The sequence below is a fragment of the Streptopelia decaocto genome, assembly GCF_964273445.1.
Source record: "Streptopelia decaocto genome assembly, chromosome: 4".
In the NCBI taxonomy this organism is placed as follows: Eukaryota; Metazoa; Chordata; class Aves; order Columbiformes; family Columbidae; genus Streptopelia; species Streptopelia decaocto.
Genome location: NC_138658.1, coordinates 76,517,369 through 76,540,720, shown reverse-complemented (window position 1 = coordinate 76,540,720; position 23,352 = coordinate 76,517,369). Strand labels below are relative to the sequence as shown.

The 23,352-nt window shown below is 43.3% G+C and overlaps 1 protein-coding gene across 1 annotated transcript in view; it reads left to right on the top strand.

Moving 5' to 3' along the window:
* The first annotated feature begins 623 nt into the window (after positions 1-623).
* The window catches only part of ALMS1 (ALMS1 centrosome and basal body associated protein), a 72,085-nt gene continuing 49,356 nt past the window's right edge, over positions 624-23,352 (top strand). Inside the window, exons 1-3 of the mRNA XM_082051886.1 lie at positions 624-764; positions 13,901-14,035; positions 15,460-15,655. Of these exons, the coding sequence (XP_081908012.1) occupies positions 714-764; positions 13,901-14,035; positions 15,460-15,655 (382 nt within the window). The 5' untranslated portion in view covers positions 624-713. The remainder of the gene's footprint in view (positions 765-13,900; positions 14,036-15,459; positions 15,656-23,352) is intronic.

Below are 23,352 nucleotides of genomic sequence, written 5' to 3'. Positions count from 1 at the left end.
TGTCTGAGATTCCTGCTTTGTTGTGAGAAAGAGCAGAAGGCTGTGCCTGCCTGAAGCCGTGAAATACAGGCGAGCTCAGCAGACCCTGTGATCTTCCAGCAGGGCTGGAATGACCAGCGCCTGTGTCCCCGCTGCTGTCACCTCTGCCTGGGAGCCCAAGTGCGACTTCAGAGAACCCCCAGTAGAGAGGTAACGAAAATAAAACTTGCTCTTTGCAATGCATTCATGGCCTCTGGCTCTTCTTGCGACGTGTCTGCTTATGTGTACACAACTACGTTTAGGTAGAACACCCAGTGTTGCAATATTGTTATTTAAAAAAATGGCCTTGCTGAGAGATCCTGCCTGAGCCTATAACATTTGCAAAATGTTTCCTACATTGAGGGTCTTTTCCAACCAAAACGACTCTGTGAGTGTACGATTCTGTGTGCACGTGTTTGTATGTACACCCCCTCCATCCCGCCACTCGCCACCGCTCGGCGCGCCAAAACCAGCGCCGCGCGCCCTCCCACCCGCCGCTCGGCGGCGCCCGCCCCGCCCCGCAACGGCCACCGGTGGCGGCTGCGCATGCGCGGGGCGGGGAGCGAGCCCCTAACGACGCGGGGCGGGATGACGGGGCGGCGGCGCATGCGCGGCGGCGCGGGACCGGGTGGCCGCTGTGAGGGGACGGGGAGTCCAGGCTGCCCGTGTGTCTGTCTGCATGTCCGTCTGTCGCCATGAAGCCGGGAGAGGAGGAGGAAGAGGAGGAGGAGGAAGAGCAGGTTCCTGTGAGTACGTGGTCTGCGGAGGGCTTGGCGCAGGCGGCCTTTGCGGGGAGGCGGTGGCTGCCCTGGGCTGCCCCTCAGCCCGGCCTTGGCGCCAGGGGAGTGGCTGCCGGCTTCACTCGTGTTTGTCCTTCCCTGCCTGTGTGTGGAAGCTGGCCTGATCTCGCCTTGTGCCCCGGGAAGGGGCTGGCGCTCATTGTGCCGCCCCAGCAATAGGGAGGATGCAAAGGCTCTGCCTTTGAGAACGCGGGGGCTGCAGCTGGTCTGATTCCTCCCCCTGTGTGTGTCATTGTCCTGTTTCCATCGTGCCTTACTCTGCCCTGGGGAAGGCTGGGTGCAGTTGGCTTGACCGGTGTAGTTGGTTTGGTCACTGACCCTCCTCGGTGGTCACAGCCAGTGGCCCCGTGGAGCCATTGGTGCCCCAGAAGAGCTCATATTTGGCTCTGTGCACTTTGCTGTGTTCATCCCAGTGCTGGAGATGGGCAAGGGGAGATCTCTGGAGGTCACAGGTGTCCCATCATATGCTGCCACCCTCATGTCCTGGGATGAACATCATAATTCTTTTGTGAGAGCGTAGGGAAGCTCCTTTCCTGTGGTATTGCACTGTTGCATCTGAATAGGAACAATCACAGATTCCACTATAAGTTGGGGAATGACCTATTAGAGAGCAGCGTAGAGGAAAGGGACCTGGGGGTCCTGGGGACAGCAGGGTGACCATGAGCCAGCACTGGGCCCTTGTGGCCAGGAAGCCAATGGTACCTGGGGTGGGTTAGAAGGGGGTGGTCAGTAGGTCAGAGAGGTTCTCCTGCCCCTCTGCTCTGCCCTGGGGAGACCACACCTGGAATATTGTGTCCAGTTGTGGCCCCTCAGTTCCAGCAGGACAGGGAACTGCTGGAGAGAGTCCAGCGCAGCCACCAAGATGCTGGAGGGAGTGGAGCATCTCCTGTGTGAGGAAAGACTGAGGGAGCTGGGGCTCTGGAGCTTGGAGAAGAGGAGACTGAGGGGTGACCTCATTCATGTTTACAGATATATAAAGGGTGAGTGTCAGGAGGATGGAGCCAGGCTCTTCTCGATGACAACCAATGATAGGACAAGGGGCAATGGGTTCAAACTGGAACACAGGAGGTTCCACTTAAATTTGAGAAGAAACTTGTTCCCAGTGAGGGTGGCAGAGCCTGGCCCAGGCTGCCCAGGGAGGTTGTGGAGTCTCCTTCTGTGCAGACATTCCAACCCGCCTGGACACCTTCCTGTGTAACCTCATCTGGGTGTTCCTGCTCCATGGGGGGATTGCACTGGATGAGCTTTCCAGGTCCCTTCCAACCCCTGACATTCTGTGTTTCTGGCCCTTGGTCTCATCTGTCCTGCTGTTCTTGTGGTGGTTTCCAGAATTGTAAAGGGCTTGTAGTACCTGTGCAAGTTCTGACTCTTGCAAACTGTTGCGAGGCATCTTTATGCAGGGTGCCTGATGTTGGACACGTGGGTCTGGAGGTGTTTATGGATGTCCCGTTTGCAGGTCTGTATTAGGAAAGGTGCCAGAGGACAACCCCAGATGAAAAGTTGTGAGGGTCAGTGATCACTCCAGAGCATCATCCCAGAGCTCTGAAGGAACTTGGAGATGCAACAGCCAAATGGCAACAAGTAGCAGATGTTGTATCAATTTTCATAAACCTTCCCTGCGGTGAACCAAGGATCAATACATTTCAGTCTTATCAGGAAAATTAATAGAGACTTAAACAAAGAATAGAAGCCGCTGTGTGAAAAAATATGATCTCTTAAAGGCAAGACCAGCCTTAATGAACATGTGTATATGGGAGTTTGGATGATGTGATCTTAATTTGGTTTTCAAAAACCATCTGCTGAAGGACCTTCACCCTGTGTTTTCAGGAAGGCTAATTTGCCACCGAGTAAAAGGGACGATTCTTCCACTACTGTGTATTCTTGTATATATTTAAGTAGGAATGAAGTTCATTTGAATGCTGATTTACAGGCAAATTTTCTCGTTAACTTTATGAAGTTGTATGTGATGTTCTAGCCCAGTGAACCTCCCTCCTGCTTCTTGTTTCACCTTCACCATGTTCATCACAGGTCCGCTTATTTTGATCCTTTTTGGCTATCAAGTTGTGTTTTACGGTGGCCATTGCTTCCTTCTCGGTGTTTGTTTTGCTCTGTGGTTTAATTGCTGCTCTGACAACCAGCGCCCAGCTCTGGGAATACCAGGCTTGTTGCTAACGCTCTGATGTTCTTCTGGGCCAAGGGGATAGACTGGGCACATCTTCTGTCTGTTGTAGCATGGCTGCTTTTACACCTTTATTGCGTATTTCTATTGCAAGAAACCCTTTTAGCTCTAATTTCAATTGACAAAGAGAGAATAACACTGAAAAGCTTTGTAGCTAGTGATGTGCATGGCTGTAGTTTCAGGAGTGCTATAAATCTGCAAGTCCCAGCTTGCCTGTCAGATGAAGTGACCTGTGCTGTTGTGCCCTGGGTAGTTGTTGTTACCTCTGTGTTGTTTTGTGCTATGTTCCAAGAGACAACGAACCAGCTGAACTGTTAATTGTGGTTAAAATTGGCTTAAGAAACATCTACTCAGCTCTAACCTCAAGTTTTCGCTTACTGAGGAGTGACTGGGACTGTATCTCGCAGCCCAAGTACCTGTTTGTGACAGTTTAAAGGGATTATTGAACTTTTGGCATCAGACTGTAAGAGCGAGAAGAATTTCTGTAACCAACATAGTGATACTTCTTACTGTTTATGCTGTTTTCCTTTAGCAGTGAAAACATTGTCTGTTTCCTCTTTTAGTTTATTTTTGATTATGAAGAGGGTTTAAATCCTGTCCTGCAAAGTGTTTGATTCTACATCTAGCTAAGCATAGTGATTACAAACAGGATCCTGTAGGATCAAGTCTTTGGTTCTTGTTCTTAAATGCTGCAAATTGATAGCTACATTGCCAAAAGCCCATCATTAATAGAAATTATTCTCTCTCTTTTTTTTTTTTCTTTTTTTCTTGATTAATCCAAGTAGAAACATCAAAATAAGGTCCTTCTGACAGTGGTACTTTTTATTTCAGTGGTAATTTAGTGTGGAAAAGAGAAAGGAATGAACATTTTTGTTAAAGTCAGAGGACAGCTCTTATCAATGTCATCTAAACAAAGAAAAGTTACAGCTCTTGTCAGTACCATGTAAACAAACAAACAAAAGTCTAAAAATCGGGGATACTCATTCCTTTTTCAGTGGTCCAAAGCAGAGCGTACATAGAAGTTATATATAAAGAACAGGGAGGTCTCCTCACACTCTTCCCTGTTCCAACATGGGATCCCTCCCAAGGGAAACAGTTCTTCATGAACTTCTCCAGTGTGAGATATGCTCCGCCTTTAACTTCCATGGGCTGCAGGTGGGTATTTGCTCCGCCTTTAACTTCCATGGGCTGCAGGAGACAGGTGGTCTCACCATAGACTGCAGGGGAATCTCTGCTCCAGCATCTGGAGCGCCTCCTGTCCATCCTTCTTCACTGACCTTGGTGTCTACAGGGCTGTTTCTCTCACATATTCTCACTCCTCTCTCCATTGCTATTGTTCCTTAGCAGTTTTTTTTTCTGTTCTTAAATATGTTATCCTAGAGGCTTTACCACCATTGCTGGCTGGCTCTGCCTTGGCCAGCAGTGGATCCATCTTGGAGCCGGCTGGTGTTGGCTCTGTTGGACATGGGGATTCTTCAGAGGGACCTTGGCAAGCTGGATTAATGGCCCAAGAGGTATCTCATGAGCTTTAGCTATGAAAAATTCAGTCTTTCTCACCCAGGAAGAAAATTCCTGTACATCAGTACCAACTGGTGGCCCTTCAGAGAAGAGCGTGAGGACCTGATGGGCAGCAAGTTGAATGTGAGGTGACAGCTATGTCTTGCAGCAATAAATGCCAGCTCTGCACTGGGCTGCGTTAATAAGAGTATAGTTGGCAGCTGGATGGAACTGAATATTCCCTCTTCTTGGCCACAACTGGATCCTGTCCCCTGTTCTGGGCTGCCAGGATGAGAGAGAGGTCAGCAAAATGACCTGAGTCTGGTGGAGGCCACCAAGACAGCAGCTGGAACACATGATGCATGACGAGAAGCTGTAGAGGTTGCTTTGCCCTAGGGAGGAGGAGGAGGCTGAAGGTGAGGACCTGGCAGTGGTGCTTCCCTACCAGAAAAGAGATTTGGAGAAGGCAGAGGAAGAATCTTCTTGGAGGTGCACAGGAGTGACAGGACAAGCAGCTGTGGTGATGTGTTAGAGTAGGAGAAATTCCAACTGGAGATGAGTTTTTCACGAGGAGGGTGGTGAAGTGCTGGACCAGCGCCCACAGATGTGGCTGAATCTCCATCCTTGGAAATAATCACAACTTGGCTGGATAAGAACTGAGTATCCTGATCCAGCCTTGAAGTGAGTCCTGCTGTGAGCAGGAGGTTGGACTGGGTGACCTCCAGAGGTCCTTCCAACATAAGTTACACTGTGATTACATGAATAAAACCTCTGCTTCGGGCATTACGCTGTATTGCAGTAATCGGCTTTTAGATTGCCTTATAGTGCCACTGAGCAGGGTGTTCTCAGCCTTGGAAGCCTCCCTGTCTTAGGAAACCAAGCAAAAAACAGGCAGACTTGCTGCAAATCAGTGGTAGTTAATTTTCTACTTGTTGTTTTAGGATGCTCTGTAAAGCTATTGATGTTATAAACTTGACAGTTGAAACTATGATTTTTAAAGGATTCAAAATCAGTGTATGTTGTGTACACATACAGGTTACCTTTCTGGAATGCTTTCAGCACACCCTGGCAGTTTACTATGTTTTGAATCTTCCCTTGTTTTCATTTGAGATCTGCTTCGCTGGTTCTGATCTCTGGTAGGTGTTTGAAAACCCAAAGTTTGTTGCACAAAGGTAATAAAACAGTTCAGAATTTACATAGCGCTGGTTGGTGTTCCCTTCATGCCAGAATGGTGTGGGTCTGGAAAGTGCTGCTAGCACGCCGGTCCTTACTGAAAAAGCAAGTTACATCTCAAATAATTTGTGTTTCTCATACCTGACAGCACCAAATCATTTTTACGTTTTTTTGAATAATATTTTCTAAATGTATGTTATTTACTGGTACGTCCTTTGCATTTGAGAAGTTGTGACAGTCTGGTGAAGTTCCCACTGGCTGGAAAAGGGGAAACAACCCACATTTTTAAGAAGAGTGAGAAGGAAGACCTGGGGAACTACAGGCCCGTCAGTCTCACCTCTGTGCCTGGCAAGGTCATGGAGGAGATCCTTTTGGAAGCTATGCTAAGGCACATGGAAAATGAGGAGGTGATTGGTGACAGCCAACATGGCTTCACCGGGGGCATATCATGCCTGACGAACTTGGTGGCCTAAGGTGGAGTTACAGCGTTGGTGGTTAAGGGAAGAACAACTGATATCACCTACCTGGACTTCTGCAAAGCATTTGACGCTGTCCTGCATGACATCCTTGTCTCGGAGAGATATGGATTTGATGTATGGATCACTCAGTGGGTAAGAAATTGGCTGGATGTTTGCACTCAAAGAGTTGGGATCAAGGGCTCTGTGTCCCAGTGGACATCAGTGACGAGAGGGACCTTGACAGGCTGGAGCGGTGGGACTGTATGAACCTCCTAAAGTTCAACAAGGCCAAGTGCAAGGTCCTGCACATGGGTTGGGTGAACCCCAAGCACAAATACAGACTGGGCAGAGAATGGATTAAGAGCAGCCCTGAGGAGAAGGGCTTTGGTGTGCTGGTTGATGAGAAGCTCAGCGTGACCCGACAATGTGCACTTGCAGCCCAGAAACCCAACTGTATCTCGGGCTGCATCCCCAGCAGCGTGGGCAGCAGGTGGAGGGAGGGAATTCTGCCCCTCTGATCCACTCTGGTGAGACCCCCTTGCATTGCTGGTCCAGCTCTGGGTCCTCAGCACAGGACACACATGGACCTGCTGGAGAGGGGCCAGAGGAGCCACAGGAATGACCTGAGGCTGGAACAGCTCTGCCGGGAGGACAGGCTGAGAGAGTTGGGGTGTTCAGCTGGAGAAGAGAAGCTCCGGGAAGACCTTAGTGCGGCCTTTGTGGACTTAAAAGGTGCCCATGAGACTGATGAGGAAGAGAAAGAGATAAGGAAAAGGAAAAAAGAAAAAGGAGAAGCTCCAGGGAGACCTTATTGCAGCCACCAGTGCCTCAAGGGAACCTACAGGAAAGCTGGAGAGGGACTTTTTACAGGGTGGTATTGGGACAAGGTGTGGTGCCTTTAAACTGAAAGAGGGGAGATTTAGATTAGATATAAGGAAGAAATTCTTCCCCATGAGGGTGGTGAGAGCCTGGCCCAGGTTGGCCAGAGAGGTGGTGGATGAACCATCCCTGGAGACATCCCAGGCCAGGCTGGACGGGGCTCTGAGCCACCTGAGCTGCTGAAGATGTCCCTGCTCGTGGCAGGGGTTGAAACTAGGTGATCTTTGAAGGTCTCTTCCAACCCAAAGTGTTCTATGATTCTAGATGAACTTCTAGTGCTGAACTGTTTGCAGACAATGGGAATTTCGTTACTGATTTCAGTAGCTGCACTCAAATACTGACAATTTTCATGCAACTTGTGCTACTGGGTTTCTGGCCAAAAAAAAATCTTTTCTGTAAAAACTTCTTCTGCATTTGAATGAGGTTGTTTTTTTTTCTTTGTGTTCTGATACACGAAGTAGGGTTGATACGGACTGTAATCCAGCAACTTAATTTCTCATGGCTTTATTATGAAATGCAGTTGCGTTCATGTAGTGTAAGGGAATTCTGAGTTTTCATGTAGCCTTTGAAGTGCTTTGCATGACAGTTGCTTTGCTTTTCCTTGGCTGATAACTGTGTCATAAATGAGCAGGTATGTATGGGACAGTGCAACCTACATTCTTCGTGGTCTGGCAAAATTGTTTCTTCAGGGTTAATTCCATGTTTGGAGAGGTAAATCTGTGCCTGTTTCTCCGTGTTCCTTTGTTACTTGTTTATGTAATTATTATTTAATTATTATTATACCTTGTTTAATTATTCATTATTTGTGGTTTTTATATTGCATACTTGTTTATCCACTAGGAATAGGCAACGAAAGCAGAGAAACACAACAATTTAGAACAAACTACTTGAAACCATTTTAAGTAAATTAAGAAAATACCCAGTGTGGCTCTGTTAAGGACAATTGTATTCAAACCCATTTAATTATCATCTTTGAGAGGGTAAGTGATCTAGTAGCTCAAGGGGTGGTGGCGTATGGTTGTATCATGGCCTCAGAAGAGGTTTATGATCTTGGGACAAACTAAGAAAATATGCAGCAGTTTGGAAGGCATTTCAGGTACAGTTTTGATGTTTTTTCCAGGCTCATTCCTGTTAAGTATTTTCACTGATGAATTGCATGATTGTTATATGGTGAGACCCCGAAAATAAGTAGATAAGGCTATGCTGGGGCAAGTGATAAACGCTTTGGAAAATGGTAGCAGAATCTGGAATACTCTTGACAAAATAAGAAAAAATAAGTCCTGAAGTTAGGAAGATGAAATGCAGCAAAGGTGATTTCAGACTGAGATCTACCTCTGGCACTTTTATGCGATCACCTCCTTTGGATAGCTGCTCGTGGGTCTTGGAATAGTTGGTCCTGACCTCCACTGCGTGTTTTTGTATGTTGAGATAGACAAGGGAACTGAAACACAAGATTTATACTGAATTAACCTGGCCATGTGCCTCTGATTTTTAGGAGGGAGCAATGAGATGAAATGAACTGTTTGAAAGAAATTACAGTGTATTTCTGATGTTCTGGGATGATCAGGCTGTTAGAGTCAATAACCTAGGTAGTTCTCTTGCCCGTGTCTATCTAGATATATTGATTTGTTGTGCTATTGTATGATATTTTTACTGGGATATTTTCAGTGGTCTGTAGGTCAGAATAAAGTAAGAAGAGCCAAGCCTGGATATTTGAACTTTCAGTTGCTCAAAACTGAGAAATGTTCATTTTTCTTTCTATGAAATGCAGCATTGGTCAGGAACGCCAAACAGGATCGGTTGTTCCTACCATTTAAGTTAATGGCACTGCATTCTGTGGGGGTGGTTGTAGTTGTTCAGCTTTATTTTTGCCTTTTCCTCTCAGTATGCATTTAGCAGCAAAAGCTTAACTTTTATTGTATTGGATTCCAGGAAGAAAAACCTTGTTAAGTTTTCTTCATTTGACTTTAATTATATGGAAGCCCTCAGAGATGCTTATACTCGTACTAAATCCTAATTTACTTTTTGCTTGCAGCTGCTTTGTGCTGCACCCCCACCCTGGGACACGCAGGCAGATCTCTTCCCTTGGGCTGTTTCTTTAATATTTGCTTTTTGGTGTGAGGCTTAAAAATGAAATCATGAAACAGAATGTGCTCTTGCCTGTTTGCTTCCTTCCTTTGAAGAGCGATGCTAAACACACAGCACAAACTACAGCTAAGATGAGGCTTAAGCCTTGCCACCATAAAATCTGGATTTATGTAGTTGTGGATATACACAGTTGTGTAAAAACTTGCCTTTTAGAATTTTATTTGAAGGAAATATTGAAAGATCTAACTCCAAAGGAGTATTAGATTTTTCTGGGAAGATTTGATGAAATGCGTTGGTATGATTAAGTTTGTGAGGATCATGGAGATGGTGTTTGTGATGATGTGCAAGGGCTGACATTTAATGAGTGGTGCTGGGATGGGTACTTGTGGTGTTGCTGAGCATTTCCCAGGTGGGCTCCTCTGGACCTGGGGCGCTGGGGTTGCTGCTTCATTTCTAGAGCTTTTGCTTTATCCTGTGGCTGTTTTTTCCCAGCCTTCCTGGGAAAATCAATCATTGATGGTCATTTTTCATTTGACACGAAATTTCTTGGATTGAACACTACTGATGTTTTCTGGGGGGCGTTTCAGGGGAGAATTCCTGATTAATTATAAGTATATTACTTTTTTTGAGGTCCTACTTCATCTCCCTTCAGCCCCCCCCCCCCCCCCCAATTCAAACGCTCTTCCCCTCTCTTGCCCCACAGATCAATAGTTTATGGGTATTTTGATAAGAAATGTTGACAGCTGGAAATCAAAACTGGAAAACCTGGTTGGACTTGGGAGACTAACGACTGTTTCTTGCTTTTCTGTAATATTTTTTTCTGCTTGCTTAAACAAAACAGAAGTATGTTTCTTGTTTATATGAGGGAGTTGCAAAATCATTTGAATTATGTGTTAACAGCAATCGACTCTATAATTATCTTATCTCTACAGTTTTGCCACTGTGCAGACCACTCTTAATGTTCATGATGCTGCAGCATTGCTGTGACAATGACAGCAGCTACTTACATGGAATATTAAAATGTGTAAAGGGTATCATGTTACCTAATTGCAATAGAAACATTGATTTCATATCTTATTTCACGTTCTCATTCATGCTCTAATCTCCTTGCCTTGTGATGCTGTAGCTGTTCTTCTTTTTGACTTTCTTTCAGAACCTACAGGCAAAGACAGATGAAATTTTAAAGCATCAAATAAGAGACATTTGCAGCATTACGGTCAGATCACACTGATTGGGAAATCAGTTCTGCAGCTGATTTCCCATATTGTTGTACATTAAGTTCTCTGTGTATAGTAAAAGCAAGATAAATATTTATTATGTACGTTCTAAAGTAGTGCTATGAATCAGTGTTTCTGAAACATTTTTGGGTCTTTGCATGGAAGATGCTATATGAGTACTCTTAGCAATAATAATGCTGATTTGAATCCATCCTGCTCTTCTGGGTGACTGAGTATTGGAGCTTTTGGTAGCTCTGGATTGTACTCTGACTCTTCTAGAATATTGCTATTTGTAGTAATTGCATCATAACTCATTAGCATTTCTCCACCAATTTCTTCTTGAGAAATCTGCATGTGATACATCACTGGCTGGCTTTTCCCAAAATAAGACTGGTCACACCTATTCAAAATTCTAATGTGAAATGAACGGCTTTTGAAAACTGTAAATTTAGGAGGAGGAAAGAAATTCCCATGAAACAGAAGCTCAGTTGTATTTTATTGTTCTATACTCTCATTTTATCCCCATTTGCCTTGTTTAAGTTAAATTCTCTCTCCAAGGAGAGTTCTGTCTGGCTTTAGTTGATAGTGAATTGTGGGTTTGTTTTTTTTTTCCATTCTATAATAAAATATTTTGGTAAAAGATGAAGAAATGAAGCTACAGGTAGAAGAAACCTGTTCAGATGATGTTTTTCATGCTGTTTCTTTGCAGTGTTGTGACGAAGAATATGTCACTTCACGTGTGTTGAAAAAGTTTGGCTCTAAGGCTTAATTAAATTATTGTCTTGGTCAGATTTTTCTTTAGGTTGCCAGTCAACTTCTATTTTTTTAGGTTAATCAGTAGGCTTTGGGAACTGAAGAATTCCCTTCATGCAAAGTGATGAGGGAAGTCTGTAGTGCGACTGCTGCAGCCTAGAAAAAGGATTTTAATTGAAGTGGCTGACAGGTAATTAAACAATTTGGAGAGGGGTTGCTCACCATAGGCTAGAGAAGGTCATTTGAAAGGAGAGAATGAACAACAACATGCACAGTTGGGTTGTTTAGTCTTTTGTTCATCATGTGCATCTTGAATACTGTCATTACTCATCCATTCTAAACTCTAGAACACCCACTTAATTAGCAATGCCCAGCCTATCTAAATAAAATCAGTACCTGTTTTTTTTGTGGAATTAGTTTTATAATCACAGTATGGCTCCCTTACCTATCGCTATTTATTTCCAGTACCTAACACTATTAATTTCCAGATTAATAAAATTGCCCTTTTCTATAGATGCGTATTGTAAACCCAAATTTTCAATAATAGGCCTTAATTAAATTACCAAATAGCTACTGGAATGCTTTGCATTCAAAGTTATTGTCACGTACACTTCAGTGCTGCTTCTTTTAATCACTTGATTAGTATGAACAATAGGAACTAGGGGAATGCAATAGGAATTGAGTATATGGATACAGGCTCCAATTGGTTTTGTTAGTTCAAATACAAAGCCCAAACAAATTTATTTTGTGCAGGAAATTAATTTGGAAGAGTATTTTCTGCCTGGTTGAGTCCTAGTTTCCCAGGTATAATTTACACATCATTGTTAATAAACAAGCTACAGCTTTTTTAAACGTGCACAAAAATATACTTGCTGTTCCAAGTAATTTGTTTGCTGGTGCTGACCTGTAGAGAAAGCGACATTGTTTTTATTGCAGTGATGCGGTTTGGTTGAAAGATTTAAGATGGCATATGGTACTGAAATTCTGGAAATTATTGTCCTTCCAAAAGTGAAAATTTGTGACATTGCTGTGGAGAGTTGAGCTTTTGGTAACTGTGCTTGAAAAATGCAGAGATGGTATGTTTTATATAAGGATCACATTCAACTGAGGTGCCATAAGCAGTCAAGAGTGAGTTCACCTTTCCTAAGGTCCAATACGGACTAGCATTTTGTAATAAATTAAAAACCAACCACATCATTTAATGCGTAAGAAGAATGAAACAGAATTCAGGTGTCAATTTAATCTAGTAGGTAGTAGTCACATCTACAGAAAACAATCTCAAATGTTAGATTTTACGTGTTTCTTTTACACAGGTCTGCGTTCTGGGCTTTTCTCTAACTTGAGTCTGATCTCTTAGAATGTAATTAATGTCTTCATGAAAAATTCCAGGGCTTGGTTTCTGTTGTGCTAAAGGTTACAAATGATGCGCTCAGGCTGTCGAGGTAGATCTGTACCGCTGAACGGAAATTTCCAAATGAATATTAGACCAATTTGTCAGGAAGAGAAGCCAGTTGTCACTGGAGGACTTCATAACCGAAGGCGCATATCCAACAGTATGATAAATATTCATATTCTGGGAATTCAGTGCTTCTTTTTCGCTGACGCTCTCTTTTTTTCCATCTCTTACCTTTTACTTCTGCCCTTCACGGGTCTCTTGCCCAAATTATGGCCGTTGTAATTCTCACGGCAACCAGATACCACCAGACAGATACATCATTCACCGTACAGGAGGTGGTGATGAAGAGCTTGGCTTGTCCTCACTGCCATGTTCTTCAGACCCCACCATTTGCTGATTTAATCCCTAAAAATACCTCCCAGGCTGGCTTGGCTTTTTAAAAAATTATTATTATTGAGTTAAACTGGAACTTGAGTTGACACGAGGAAGAGGACGAGGGTAGGTGGGGTATTACTACAAGTCCTTCTGGTTGAGGCTTCATGTTGAATTAATAATATTACCTGATATTCTCCAGTTTGAGTCTCTAGGGGTTTTTTTTAACTACTTTCCTGGAAGATTTGTGTTTGGACTATATCTTGGTGTTCCAGAAATGTCTATTTTCACCATTACAGCCCATTGTGTTTGAACCCGTCTGGCTCTCTTTTCTGGGGAAAGCTGTTGCGGTCGCTGTGACCTCAGCCATGGGATGGCACAGAAGAGATATTTCATTCTGACTTCACAACAGCTTCCTCTGTTACCTCGTGGGGAAGAGAAAATGGTTACAGCTGCTTTTCTAGGCTGCCGTCCAATTTAACTTCATTTCATGGCCTCAAAGTATGTCAGTATTGCTAAATTGTAGTATAGAAATCAACCACGATTTGCTTTAAGATACCTGTGCGAGATGGCGTTGAAAGTTTAGTTTACAACCTTTATATAAGTAAAAACCTTCTGTTTTTAATAAAGTAGTAAATGTGTTAAAATTACTATTAATTACTATTAAAAAACCCAACAACTATTTAAAAAATGAGTATTAAAAAACCTAACAACCAGACAGAACAAATGTGAGAACCTGACTTTCATCAAGGCGATGAGTCTTTTTGGTATTTTCTGATTTACTGAGAGCTGCGTGTATATGGGTTGGAAATGAGAAACAAATCTCTGGCCCTCAGAAATGCTTGGCTAACGTGCAGAAAATCATACTCACTGTTTTTTTGGGGATTAATAGTGGCAAATGAACCTGCCCCTTTTAGTTAAGTTTTGGGACTCTCGATGGAACTTGGGTCACTGTCAAAGTGCATTGAAGTAGTCACAAAACTGTTGGCCTTAGGGGTGACTTGTGTATTTTATATATTTCATTCGCCGTGTTGAAATTCTGTTTTAAAGACGCATATTCTTTCTTGTAGCCTATTGCAACAACTCCCCCGGCCCGTGGGTGGCAGGAGGATTCCCTGAGCCGCAGCAGCAGCGACACGCAGACATCGGGGACCAGCGGGATCTCCCTGGGAGAAGCAATACGGCAGAAAACTGCCCTCAATTCGGTATTTGCACTGTGCTTTGTTTTGCTTGTGCTTCACAGTTAATTATATGATTGAAAAGAATATGAAGTGCTTTTTCTGTATAGTTCAGACCAGCATCCTTGCCCTGTAAAGGTCTGTGTTTCTGTATCTTGGAAGTGCAGAAAACCAGGAGATTTGCAAACTCTGACAAGTCGTCTAATCTTGATCCAACTGTTACAAACCGTTTTGACATATCGTTTAAAACTGAATCCCCAGTAATTCTTTTTTTTTAATTATTATTTTTTTTTCTCCCCCTCCTTCTGTTTTCTGGTTATAAGCCAACGATGTTTTCCAGTGTAATGTTTTCTTCTTTGCAACAGTGTCTTTGATCTGTATCCAGTATGAATTTGCTATAATCCTGGTCGTGCTCCTGCCTCTTAAATTGTTGGATCTGTCTGCCTTAAAACCGTGGATTTCCATGTTAGCACAGAGCCGTGCTCCAGTTCATGGGGAATCTGGCTACTTTTAGATCTTAGTTTTAATTACCCATTCCGTATATGATTAAGGAAAACCGTTCTCGCATCATGATACAGTCATAGTAGTTATATCCGATGGATATGCTGCCAAATAATTAATTACTCTGAGAATGGCATAAGATCACAGGTGTTTTGAAAAGACTGAGTTGATCAGAAATTTTATTTCCAAATGATTATAAGAACATTGTGCAAAGATGGTAGTTCATATAGCAAAATTCTGATGTGAAGGGTAGCTTTTAATACCATAGTGGTGTTTCAAAAGGTAGAGAGCTTGCAGTTATTAAGTGGGGGTAGTACTGTCCTTCTTTCTATTCATTGGGACATTCTTGCTTATATTACTGTATATGTAATTATGAGTTATGTATGGTGGTGGTAATGATTTGCCTTATATAGGATTGATATTCTTAATTCTCCGAACTGAAGACTGGTCTGTGCCTTTTCTATAATTAAAATTTCTGTTTAATTACTTCCACGGTAATCCCAATGCACATTCTGTAGTGAATTACTTGAACTGAAGATGCTCCTTTCCATTTGAACATGAACTAAAAGTCTTTTTCTTAAAATACACCAAGCAGTTACGTAGCATTCAAAGGCATTATCTGTGTGAACTCAGAATTAGAATCAGAATCAGAATTAACTAGAAACTTTCTTTAAAGACAGATCAGAAACTGTGCTGCTTGTTACTCCCCAGTTGTTCGGTGCAAACCATCTTTACTACAGTGTCAAGAGCACTATTGGCCCAGCATCCTAATGAAGCATTTGTCCTCATCAAGATCTTTCTGAGTGAGAGATTCAATTCTTGTTTGTATAAGAAATACAATTTAGAGGCAATAATTCCACTTTTTCAGTACTTAGTCTTCATTTCCTTTGGAAATGTGTCTTGTAAAACTTTTTCGATGCTTGAACACTTGTCTCCCTGCTTGTTCTCAGGGAATCGAGCCGTGGTATCAGCTTCCAGCAGAAGTGGACGCCAGCCATTCAACTGCTGCCTCGGAGACCAGGGTTGGCCTGGCTTGTGACAGAAGCGACCTGACGGAGTTCCCCACGCTGGAGGAAGGAGCGTTGCCTTCAGCAGAAGCATCGAGAAGGCGGTTTCCTGGAGATGCAGCACATAGTTTACTGCTGAGTATGTTCAACGTTGCCCTTTGTTTAACGGCTAAACAATTAGCATTTTAGTTTTCCTTTTGAATCAATGCCTAACCTGGATTTGACTTCTTTTAGTGAAAACTGCTGTTTACAAAATACATCCTGTTTAATTTTATTGTCAAAGCTCATCTTCAAACTGAAACAGAGGGTTTGTATATCTTCCCTGGAACTTTTAACAGGCGAGCTGATTATCTTTGGTCTCAGGTAAAACCGTAGAATTGTTTTCCTTTAGAATTGCTAGTAAACCTGAGTAAAGTTAGAAATCTTTGGGGTTCTCTCTAGGTGAGGCAGTAGTTCTCTGTGTCCTCAAAATCTGTATTAATTTGTTAGTAAAAAATCTTCATTAATTTCAAAATACTAAGGCAGGTATAATTGTATTTATAACCGATAAGTGTGCTCATAGTTGCACCCCTTTTTCATATATTCAAACTACTATATGCTGTTTCTATGTCTCATGGTGTCTTACACAATTTCTTTATAGATGAAGTAAACTCCAAATACTGTTCTTAAAGGTTTTCAGTAGCCCTTCACAAACTTGTCCTATAAGCATTACTGCTCTTTACTTTTGTATTCCATTTCAGATAAGAGGAAAAACTGAGGAATTATAGCTATAAGCACTGTACAAGCAAGGTTTAACCAAAACTAGCTAATTAAAGGGGTTTTTCTTATGTAGGAAGTCAGCATAACAGAGACAACATGGAAGGGGAAGGTGATAATGTCCAAGTATGTTGATGTTCACCCACTTTCACTGTTGTACTTACAAGCACCAACTCTCTGTTTTTTTTCCCCAAGTGGTCTCAGTTGCCAGTGATGCAGTGGCCCATGTATAGTAGCTATGAGGTGCTGGGGCGCTGCTTTGCTGTGCTCTGCTGTCCTGTTGCGCTAACAAAAAAGGAGCTGTGTGCAAGAAATACAGCAACCTTGTCATCCTCCCATTGTCACAGCACAGGAGCATTTAATGACCCAAGGCTGGAACAGCTCTGTTGGGAGAGTTGGGGTGTTCAGCTGGAGAAGAGAAGCTCCAGGGAGACCTTTTTGTGGCCTTGCTGGACTTAAAAGGGTCGATAAGGAAAGATGGGGACAGACTTTTGAGTAAGGCCCGTTGTGATAGGACAAGGGATGATGGTTTTAAACTGAAGGAGGGAGATTCAGGCTGGACATGAGGAAGAAATTGTTGTCCCTGAGGGTGGTGAGAGCCTGGCCCAGGTTGGCCAGAGAGGTGGTGGATGAACCATCCCTGGAGACATCCCAGGCCAGGCTGGACGGGGCTCTGAGCAACCTGAGCTGGTGCAGATGTCCCTGCTCATGGCAGGGGGGGCACTGGGGGAGCTGGGAAGGTCCCTTCAACACAAACTGTTCTGTTTGGAGGAGTTCTCAGCTCTGGTCCTTAAGCATAATAATGGAGTGAGAATGTGTCTATAAACTTATCTTTGTTACAAGTTCTTACATTTTTTTCTGGGTTGGGTCAATACACATGTTGGAATGTACCACATTAATGTGAATAGCAATTCTTTCCAATATATTGCTCATCTGGGCCTCAGAATGGCTCCTTAATAGGTGTGCTATTGTCAGCACTGAGATGTGAAAGCCTCTGTGCGGTGTATTGGTGCATTACAAGATTTTGCCAAGAAGGGCTGCACCAGGTGATCCTTATGGTCCCTTCCAACCTGATATTCTATTATTCTAAGTGTTATAATTAACAATACAATTTGAAACACAAACAAACCTCACAGCACTGTGAGGTGTAGCTATGAGCGTCCTTTAAGAATAACACAGCAGTGGCAAGTAGTTTCTAACTCCATTTTTTGTAATACATTTTTAACTCATTACCATTAGTGATGTATCAAGCTCTCGCTTTAGCTGTCCAAAGTGATTGATGGATTATTTTCAGTAAAAGATGGTTTGAGATTCACCTGGATCTGTTCTTGGTTATGTTCATTTTCATTTGTGTGGGATTAGAGTGTTCTGGTTAATTCTGGTGATACAATTTTTAGTCCACTGGTAGTAGTACATCTTTGAAACAGACAATTTCTCTTTATAATGCAGTATTATTCTCTGCATCTTGAGACACAAACCATATTTGTAATAATTTCTAAGAATCCTCAAAATGATGGAGACAGAGACACTCACTTTTTTCCCTCATTGCTGTTAATCATTGAAAACACATCTTCCCCAACAAGATAAACTTGTTCTTCTTGGAAACAAACCCAACTTTTATCAGCTCCATTTTTCTTTATTACCTTTGCATGCTCATATTTTCCTCTTGTTTTTTAATTTCAAGCTTCAGCTGTGGAAATCAGTCTGGAAAGAATTATGTTTCCCTTTTTGTACGTGCACATTTAACGAAATCAAAACCAGCAAAAGCATCACTAAGCGACGTGTAGTTGACAATACTCATACGGCTGTGTTTTACTTTCCATTTTGTGCTATCTATAGAAGACAAAATTAGCCAAGATTATTATCGATAGCCGTTCTATTTACCCAAGCTCAAATTTTTTCCTTGCTTATCTTACTTCAGTTGTTTTATTTCTGTTTATTGCATTTCTGCTTCCTTATGCATCCAAGTTCTTGTGCTAAACAACGGTTCCCAGACCCCGGACATGGCTGTTACCCCTCGGTTCCACTCTTAAACTTGTAGTTGTTGCATTTAGGCATAGATTTCTTTTTTTGCAACTCTTAAACACCAGTTCTAACATCAAATTCAACCGCTGTATGTTACCTTTTGGCTTTCAAGGTCAGCTCTGTCTCAATCTAACTGAATTGTTAATTTTTCCTATGCAAACCTTTGTGTGTGCACACTGGAATTTACTGTTCTGTCATCTGTTAACTTCTTACCTGCTGCTAACGCGTGTTTTTCTTTCTTCTTTACTTTTACAACACCCCACCTTGACTCCTTTTATGAATATACTTGCATACGCTTCCTTGGAAACGCATAACTTAACAATGCTGTTGCTAAGCCCAAAGTGTGTCTTTTTGTATTAATATCCCTTAGAGGATCACTCTGCAAAATCAAGTGTTACCCAACCCCTTCGGTTATTATATTTGTGACTCACTTTTCCAGTGTGCAACTGAAATTGCTGAATAAAGGTGCTTCTAAAGCTGCTTTGGTTACACCATTGGGCGAAGTTTTTTCAGGGATGAGTAAGGAGATGGAGTTGAAATTGCTTGAGAAACATTCATGGCAACTCCTGAGGGTTGTAGGAGTTTGGCTTTGTCACGGTCCATTCGGTGATGGACTCATGATGGTTCTTTTAACCTTGATCTCAGAGCGCAAAATTAAGGCGACCAAAATGCCAAGGGGTTATAATTCAATCAAGCAGCGTTACTTTATTAATTTGCCCGTAAAGCGTCATGTGATAGAGGGAGAGAGTAAGAAAGAGAAAAGGGAAAAGAAATGGGGAAAAGTAAAAGTAAAGATGAGAAATGAGGTTGTGTTTATCACCAGTTGAGTTCCAGAAGCGTCTGTCTGGTCTCTGGTCCCATGGAGTCCTGCTGGTCCTCCGTCGTGGTTCGGGATCCTCTGGTGGGAAGATCTTCAATGGTGTCCATACTGGTCTCGTCTTTTATGCTTCCTCACCCCGCTTGCTCCCAATTTTAGCCCAGTCTCTGCCTTGATTTTGCATCCCAGGCTCGTACTGCGCAGGCTCGAGAGATTCACGCTTTCTTTTGCCAATGCTTACGTGTCCAGCATTCAGGGGTCTTTGGTCCATTGGGTGAGCTCAGGACCCTTGGTGAGCTTCTGGGCATGCTCCTTGTTGTTGGCCATTGTTTGGGGGAGCAGGTGAGGGACACGTGTAACTGAGGCTGCAGGTGAGAACACATCTGCTGGACGGCAGCTGTTGTCCCTGGGTTGAAGAGACCCTCATACCAACAGCCTTCAGGAGGCTGGGGCTCGTTTGGCTGAAGCAGCAAAGTCTACACATTGTGAGCAGCAGCCCCCCCGTATCAGAGAAACCAGTGCAACACAATGCTGCTCCTCGGGCCTCTCTCCAAGTCACTGTCCATCTGTTCGTTCTGTCAGGGCCTCAGTTCTCTAAGTTCTTGATGGCGATGGTCAGGCAAATTCTGCTCCATCTTCAGGCCGACTCTCACAGGCTGTTATCACAATGTGCAGCTCTTGCTCATTTTTATCAGTTAATGCTTCTCTTGTAAATGGTTCTCTGTTAACTTTATGGTGGTGAATATACGTGGATTTCCATGAAAAAAAATAAGACAGAAGCCAACTTCTGTCTGTAAAGGCAGAAGCTGGGATGAGGGTGGTCTTGGGAGTGGTAATACTTGTGCTGAAGGAACTTGTAAAATCCTGTGTCATACCAAAACATTAAAGGAAAGGCCAGCACTTTTTTTACTTCCTTAGAAAGTGTGGGTAATTTATTGGAAATTCCAAATATTTGCCCATACAGAGTTAATAAGTTGTTTTTAGTCTACACTGAACACTCAGCCCAGTCCCTTGCTAAGCTTGTTAAAATGTTGTTAGATGCGTTAGGAAGATGAAGTGAGATTCTGTTCTACCATTAACACAGGCAGACAAGCTTGGGATGACTGAATGAATTACAGGCTGCTGTGGATTTGGAGCTACTTCCGAGAGATTTGTGAAGAGATTTTCTCCTTTATGAAATAAAAAGCACTCTTGGTTATCTATCTCATGTTTGAATCTACAGACAGCTCAGTGATTAAAAGCCGCATGTGCATCACAGCGAGTTGCTGTCAGCTAGAGTCGATTAATATTGATAAAACCCCCCTTTTTTTTTTGATTTGTGGGACATTCAGGCTTAAGGTGGGTATTAAAAGTTAGATGGACATGGTAGCTTAGGAATGCTTTGGTTTTGCCTACATCCTCTGCATGGGATTGCTGTCTTTAGTGTGCTTTATAGCATTTTAACCTACATTATTGGGGTTTGCAGAACTGGAATCCATTTGATCAAGAAAAATTTCCTGATATTTATCAATGTTTGGTTTTAAATGCAGCTGGAATTAAAAAGAAGGTAGAAGGCTTTTTAGATGTAAGAATTCTGGATGGTGCTGGTATTTTGTTACTCTCTAGTTTTTGTGCCAGTCGCTGCAGCCTTTTTGTATATGCACTTAAATTTCAAGGGATAGGAGGAAAGGTGAGAGGGGAGGAAGAAACATAAGCTATAATTCTAATTTATTCATTCTCCTCTTCAAAAAGTGTTTTGAATTTCATTTGGTGGGGGGGGGGAAATCACAATGACAGTTGTATCGACATTGCTGCTACATTGTGGAACAGATTGCCAAAGCCAAGAAGGTTTTCTATTTGTTTTGCCTTCCTTTTTTTTTTTTTTTTTTTAAATCTTCCACAAATGGCAATTTGACTCTGGCATTCAGAATTGTCAGCAGGCTGCAAGATAAAGTAACATGCCCAGCTTTGCTCGTTCAGTGAATTCAACTGTGAGGAAGCTTTTGACCTTCAGAGCGACAGCAGGAAGAATTACTGTTTTGACACAAGATGCTCCAAGAGTGTCGGACTGACGTCACTTGCTGCTTTCAGCATCGAGCACCTGCTTTTCTGCCTGCGAAACTCAGGTTCTGCCTGAGCGTAATGAGCCCCTAAATCATTCTAAGCATCCAAAATATGATAGCGATGATCTTTCTGCCTCCTGAAGAAAATAAGTTACTGAAAGCATTAGTGCTGTAAGAATAGAAAACATTCAGAAGAGCCCGAGGAGGCAGAATATGTGACGTGGTTGGGGTTATATTTTATATAGATGAAAAATTAGTCTTGTAGCCCTAGTTAAATGTCTTTTATTGAACTCCATCAGCAAATTTGCTGATGACACCAAGTTGGGAGGGAGTGTCGACCTGCTGGAAGGCAGGAGGGCTCTGCAGAGGGATCTGGATGGACTGGAACAATGGGCTGATTGCAATGGGATGAAGTTCAACAAGGCCAAGTGCCGGGTGCTGCACTTTGGCCACAACACCCCCCTGCAGCGCTCCAGGCTGGCACAGAGTGGCTGGAGAGCAGTCGGGCAGAAAGGGACCTGGGGCTGCTAATGGACAGGAGCTCAACATGAGCCAACAGTGTGCCCAGGTGGCCAAGAAGGCCAGTGGTGTCCTGTCCTGTATCCAAACCAGCGTGGTCAGCAGGACAAGGGCAGTGATCCTTCCCCTGTGCTCTGCATTGGGGAGGCCACACCTGGAGTGTTGTGTTCAGTTCTGGGCCCCTCAGGTCAGGAAAGAGATTGAAGTGCTGGAGGGTCCAGAGAAGAGCAACAAGACTGGGGAAGGGACTTGAACACAAGCCCTATGGGGAGAGGCTGAGGGAGCTGGGCTTGTTTAGTCTGGAGAAGAGGAGGCTCAGAGCTGAGCTCAGCACTCTCTAGAACTACCTGAAGGGCAGTTCTAGCCAGGTGGGGATTGGGCTCTTCTCCCAGGCATCAGCAATAGGACAAGGGGCCGTGGGCTTCAACTGTGCCAGGGGAAATTGAGGCTGGAGATGAGAAAGCAATTCTGTGCAGAGAGAGTGGTCAGGATTGGAATGGCTGCCCAGGGAGGTGCTGGACTCACCGGCCCTGGGGGTTTGTAAACTGAGACTGGACATGGCACTTAGTGCCATGATCTAGTCAATGGGCTGGAGCTGGACCAAGGGTTGGACTTGATGATCTCTGAGGGCTTTTCCAACCCAGTTGATTCTGTGATTCTGTGTTTTTACAGGTCAGCTCTGCAGGGGCCAAGCTGGAAATCAGGGTTTCCCCCGAGGTTGTGACTGCAGAGTAGCTTGACTTATTATCTTTCCTCCTTTTTTTCCTGTTCCCTTTTTTCCTCACTCTTTCCTGGCCTTGTCTCTCTTCAGGTCAGTGATCACCACCACAGTTCCTGTGACTGGAAACCTCTGGGGAAGGTTGGGACTGTCAGCCCGAGGCAGATTTGTGCTGCACAGCAAAACCAGGACGTTCCGCAGAGAAACCAGGGGAGCAAAATGTTAGCCTGAAGTTTTACAAGATATTTATTCAGCCAAACACTGGTAGTTCTTATTCAGGGCTATGTGTGAGTGCTTGGGGAGGGAACGAAGAGAGAATTGAAGCAAAACTCATGCTGCTAAATAGCTGTCAAAGCCATTAATGATCTAAATGGCCTTGCACGTTTTGTAGAGAGCCAGGCTGTGATGTGTTGTGTCCATGAACTCAGAAGTGTTGTCTTTGTCTTTAGGTTTGCACAGCTTCACTGTTTCCGTTGGATTCTTGTTGTGTATTATCTCAGCTGAAGTGCTCTTAATGGCCACATTTCTGGTCTTACATATGTACGTACAGATGTAACCAAGTCACCCTTAATCTTTTTGTCAATTATAGGAAACAGATTTAGTTCCAGGAGGCTCTTGTGATGAGGCACCGATCTTTTAGCTGTTTTCTCTCATCCTACAGTAGTTTCTTTACGCATATGGAGTCCTGATCATCAGAACCTGCAAACACCATTTCAATGGTAGTTTTAGTAAAAGGTTGGAAAGAATACTCCTTGTTACTACTTCTTCACTATTCTATTTTATATATACAACAAATCTGTGTGCCATTTTGTACTTGCCGCCTGTCGATGGATTGTTCATCGTGGTCTGAGTTGTTGCTTTCTGAGTTAGTTCTTGGCTTTGTTAGGTTTGCTGGGCTGCTTTGTTCCCACCAACCTATGGCTGGATTAAACCTTATTATCTATCCTGTGCTGTGATGG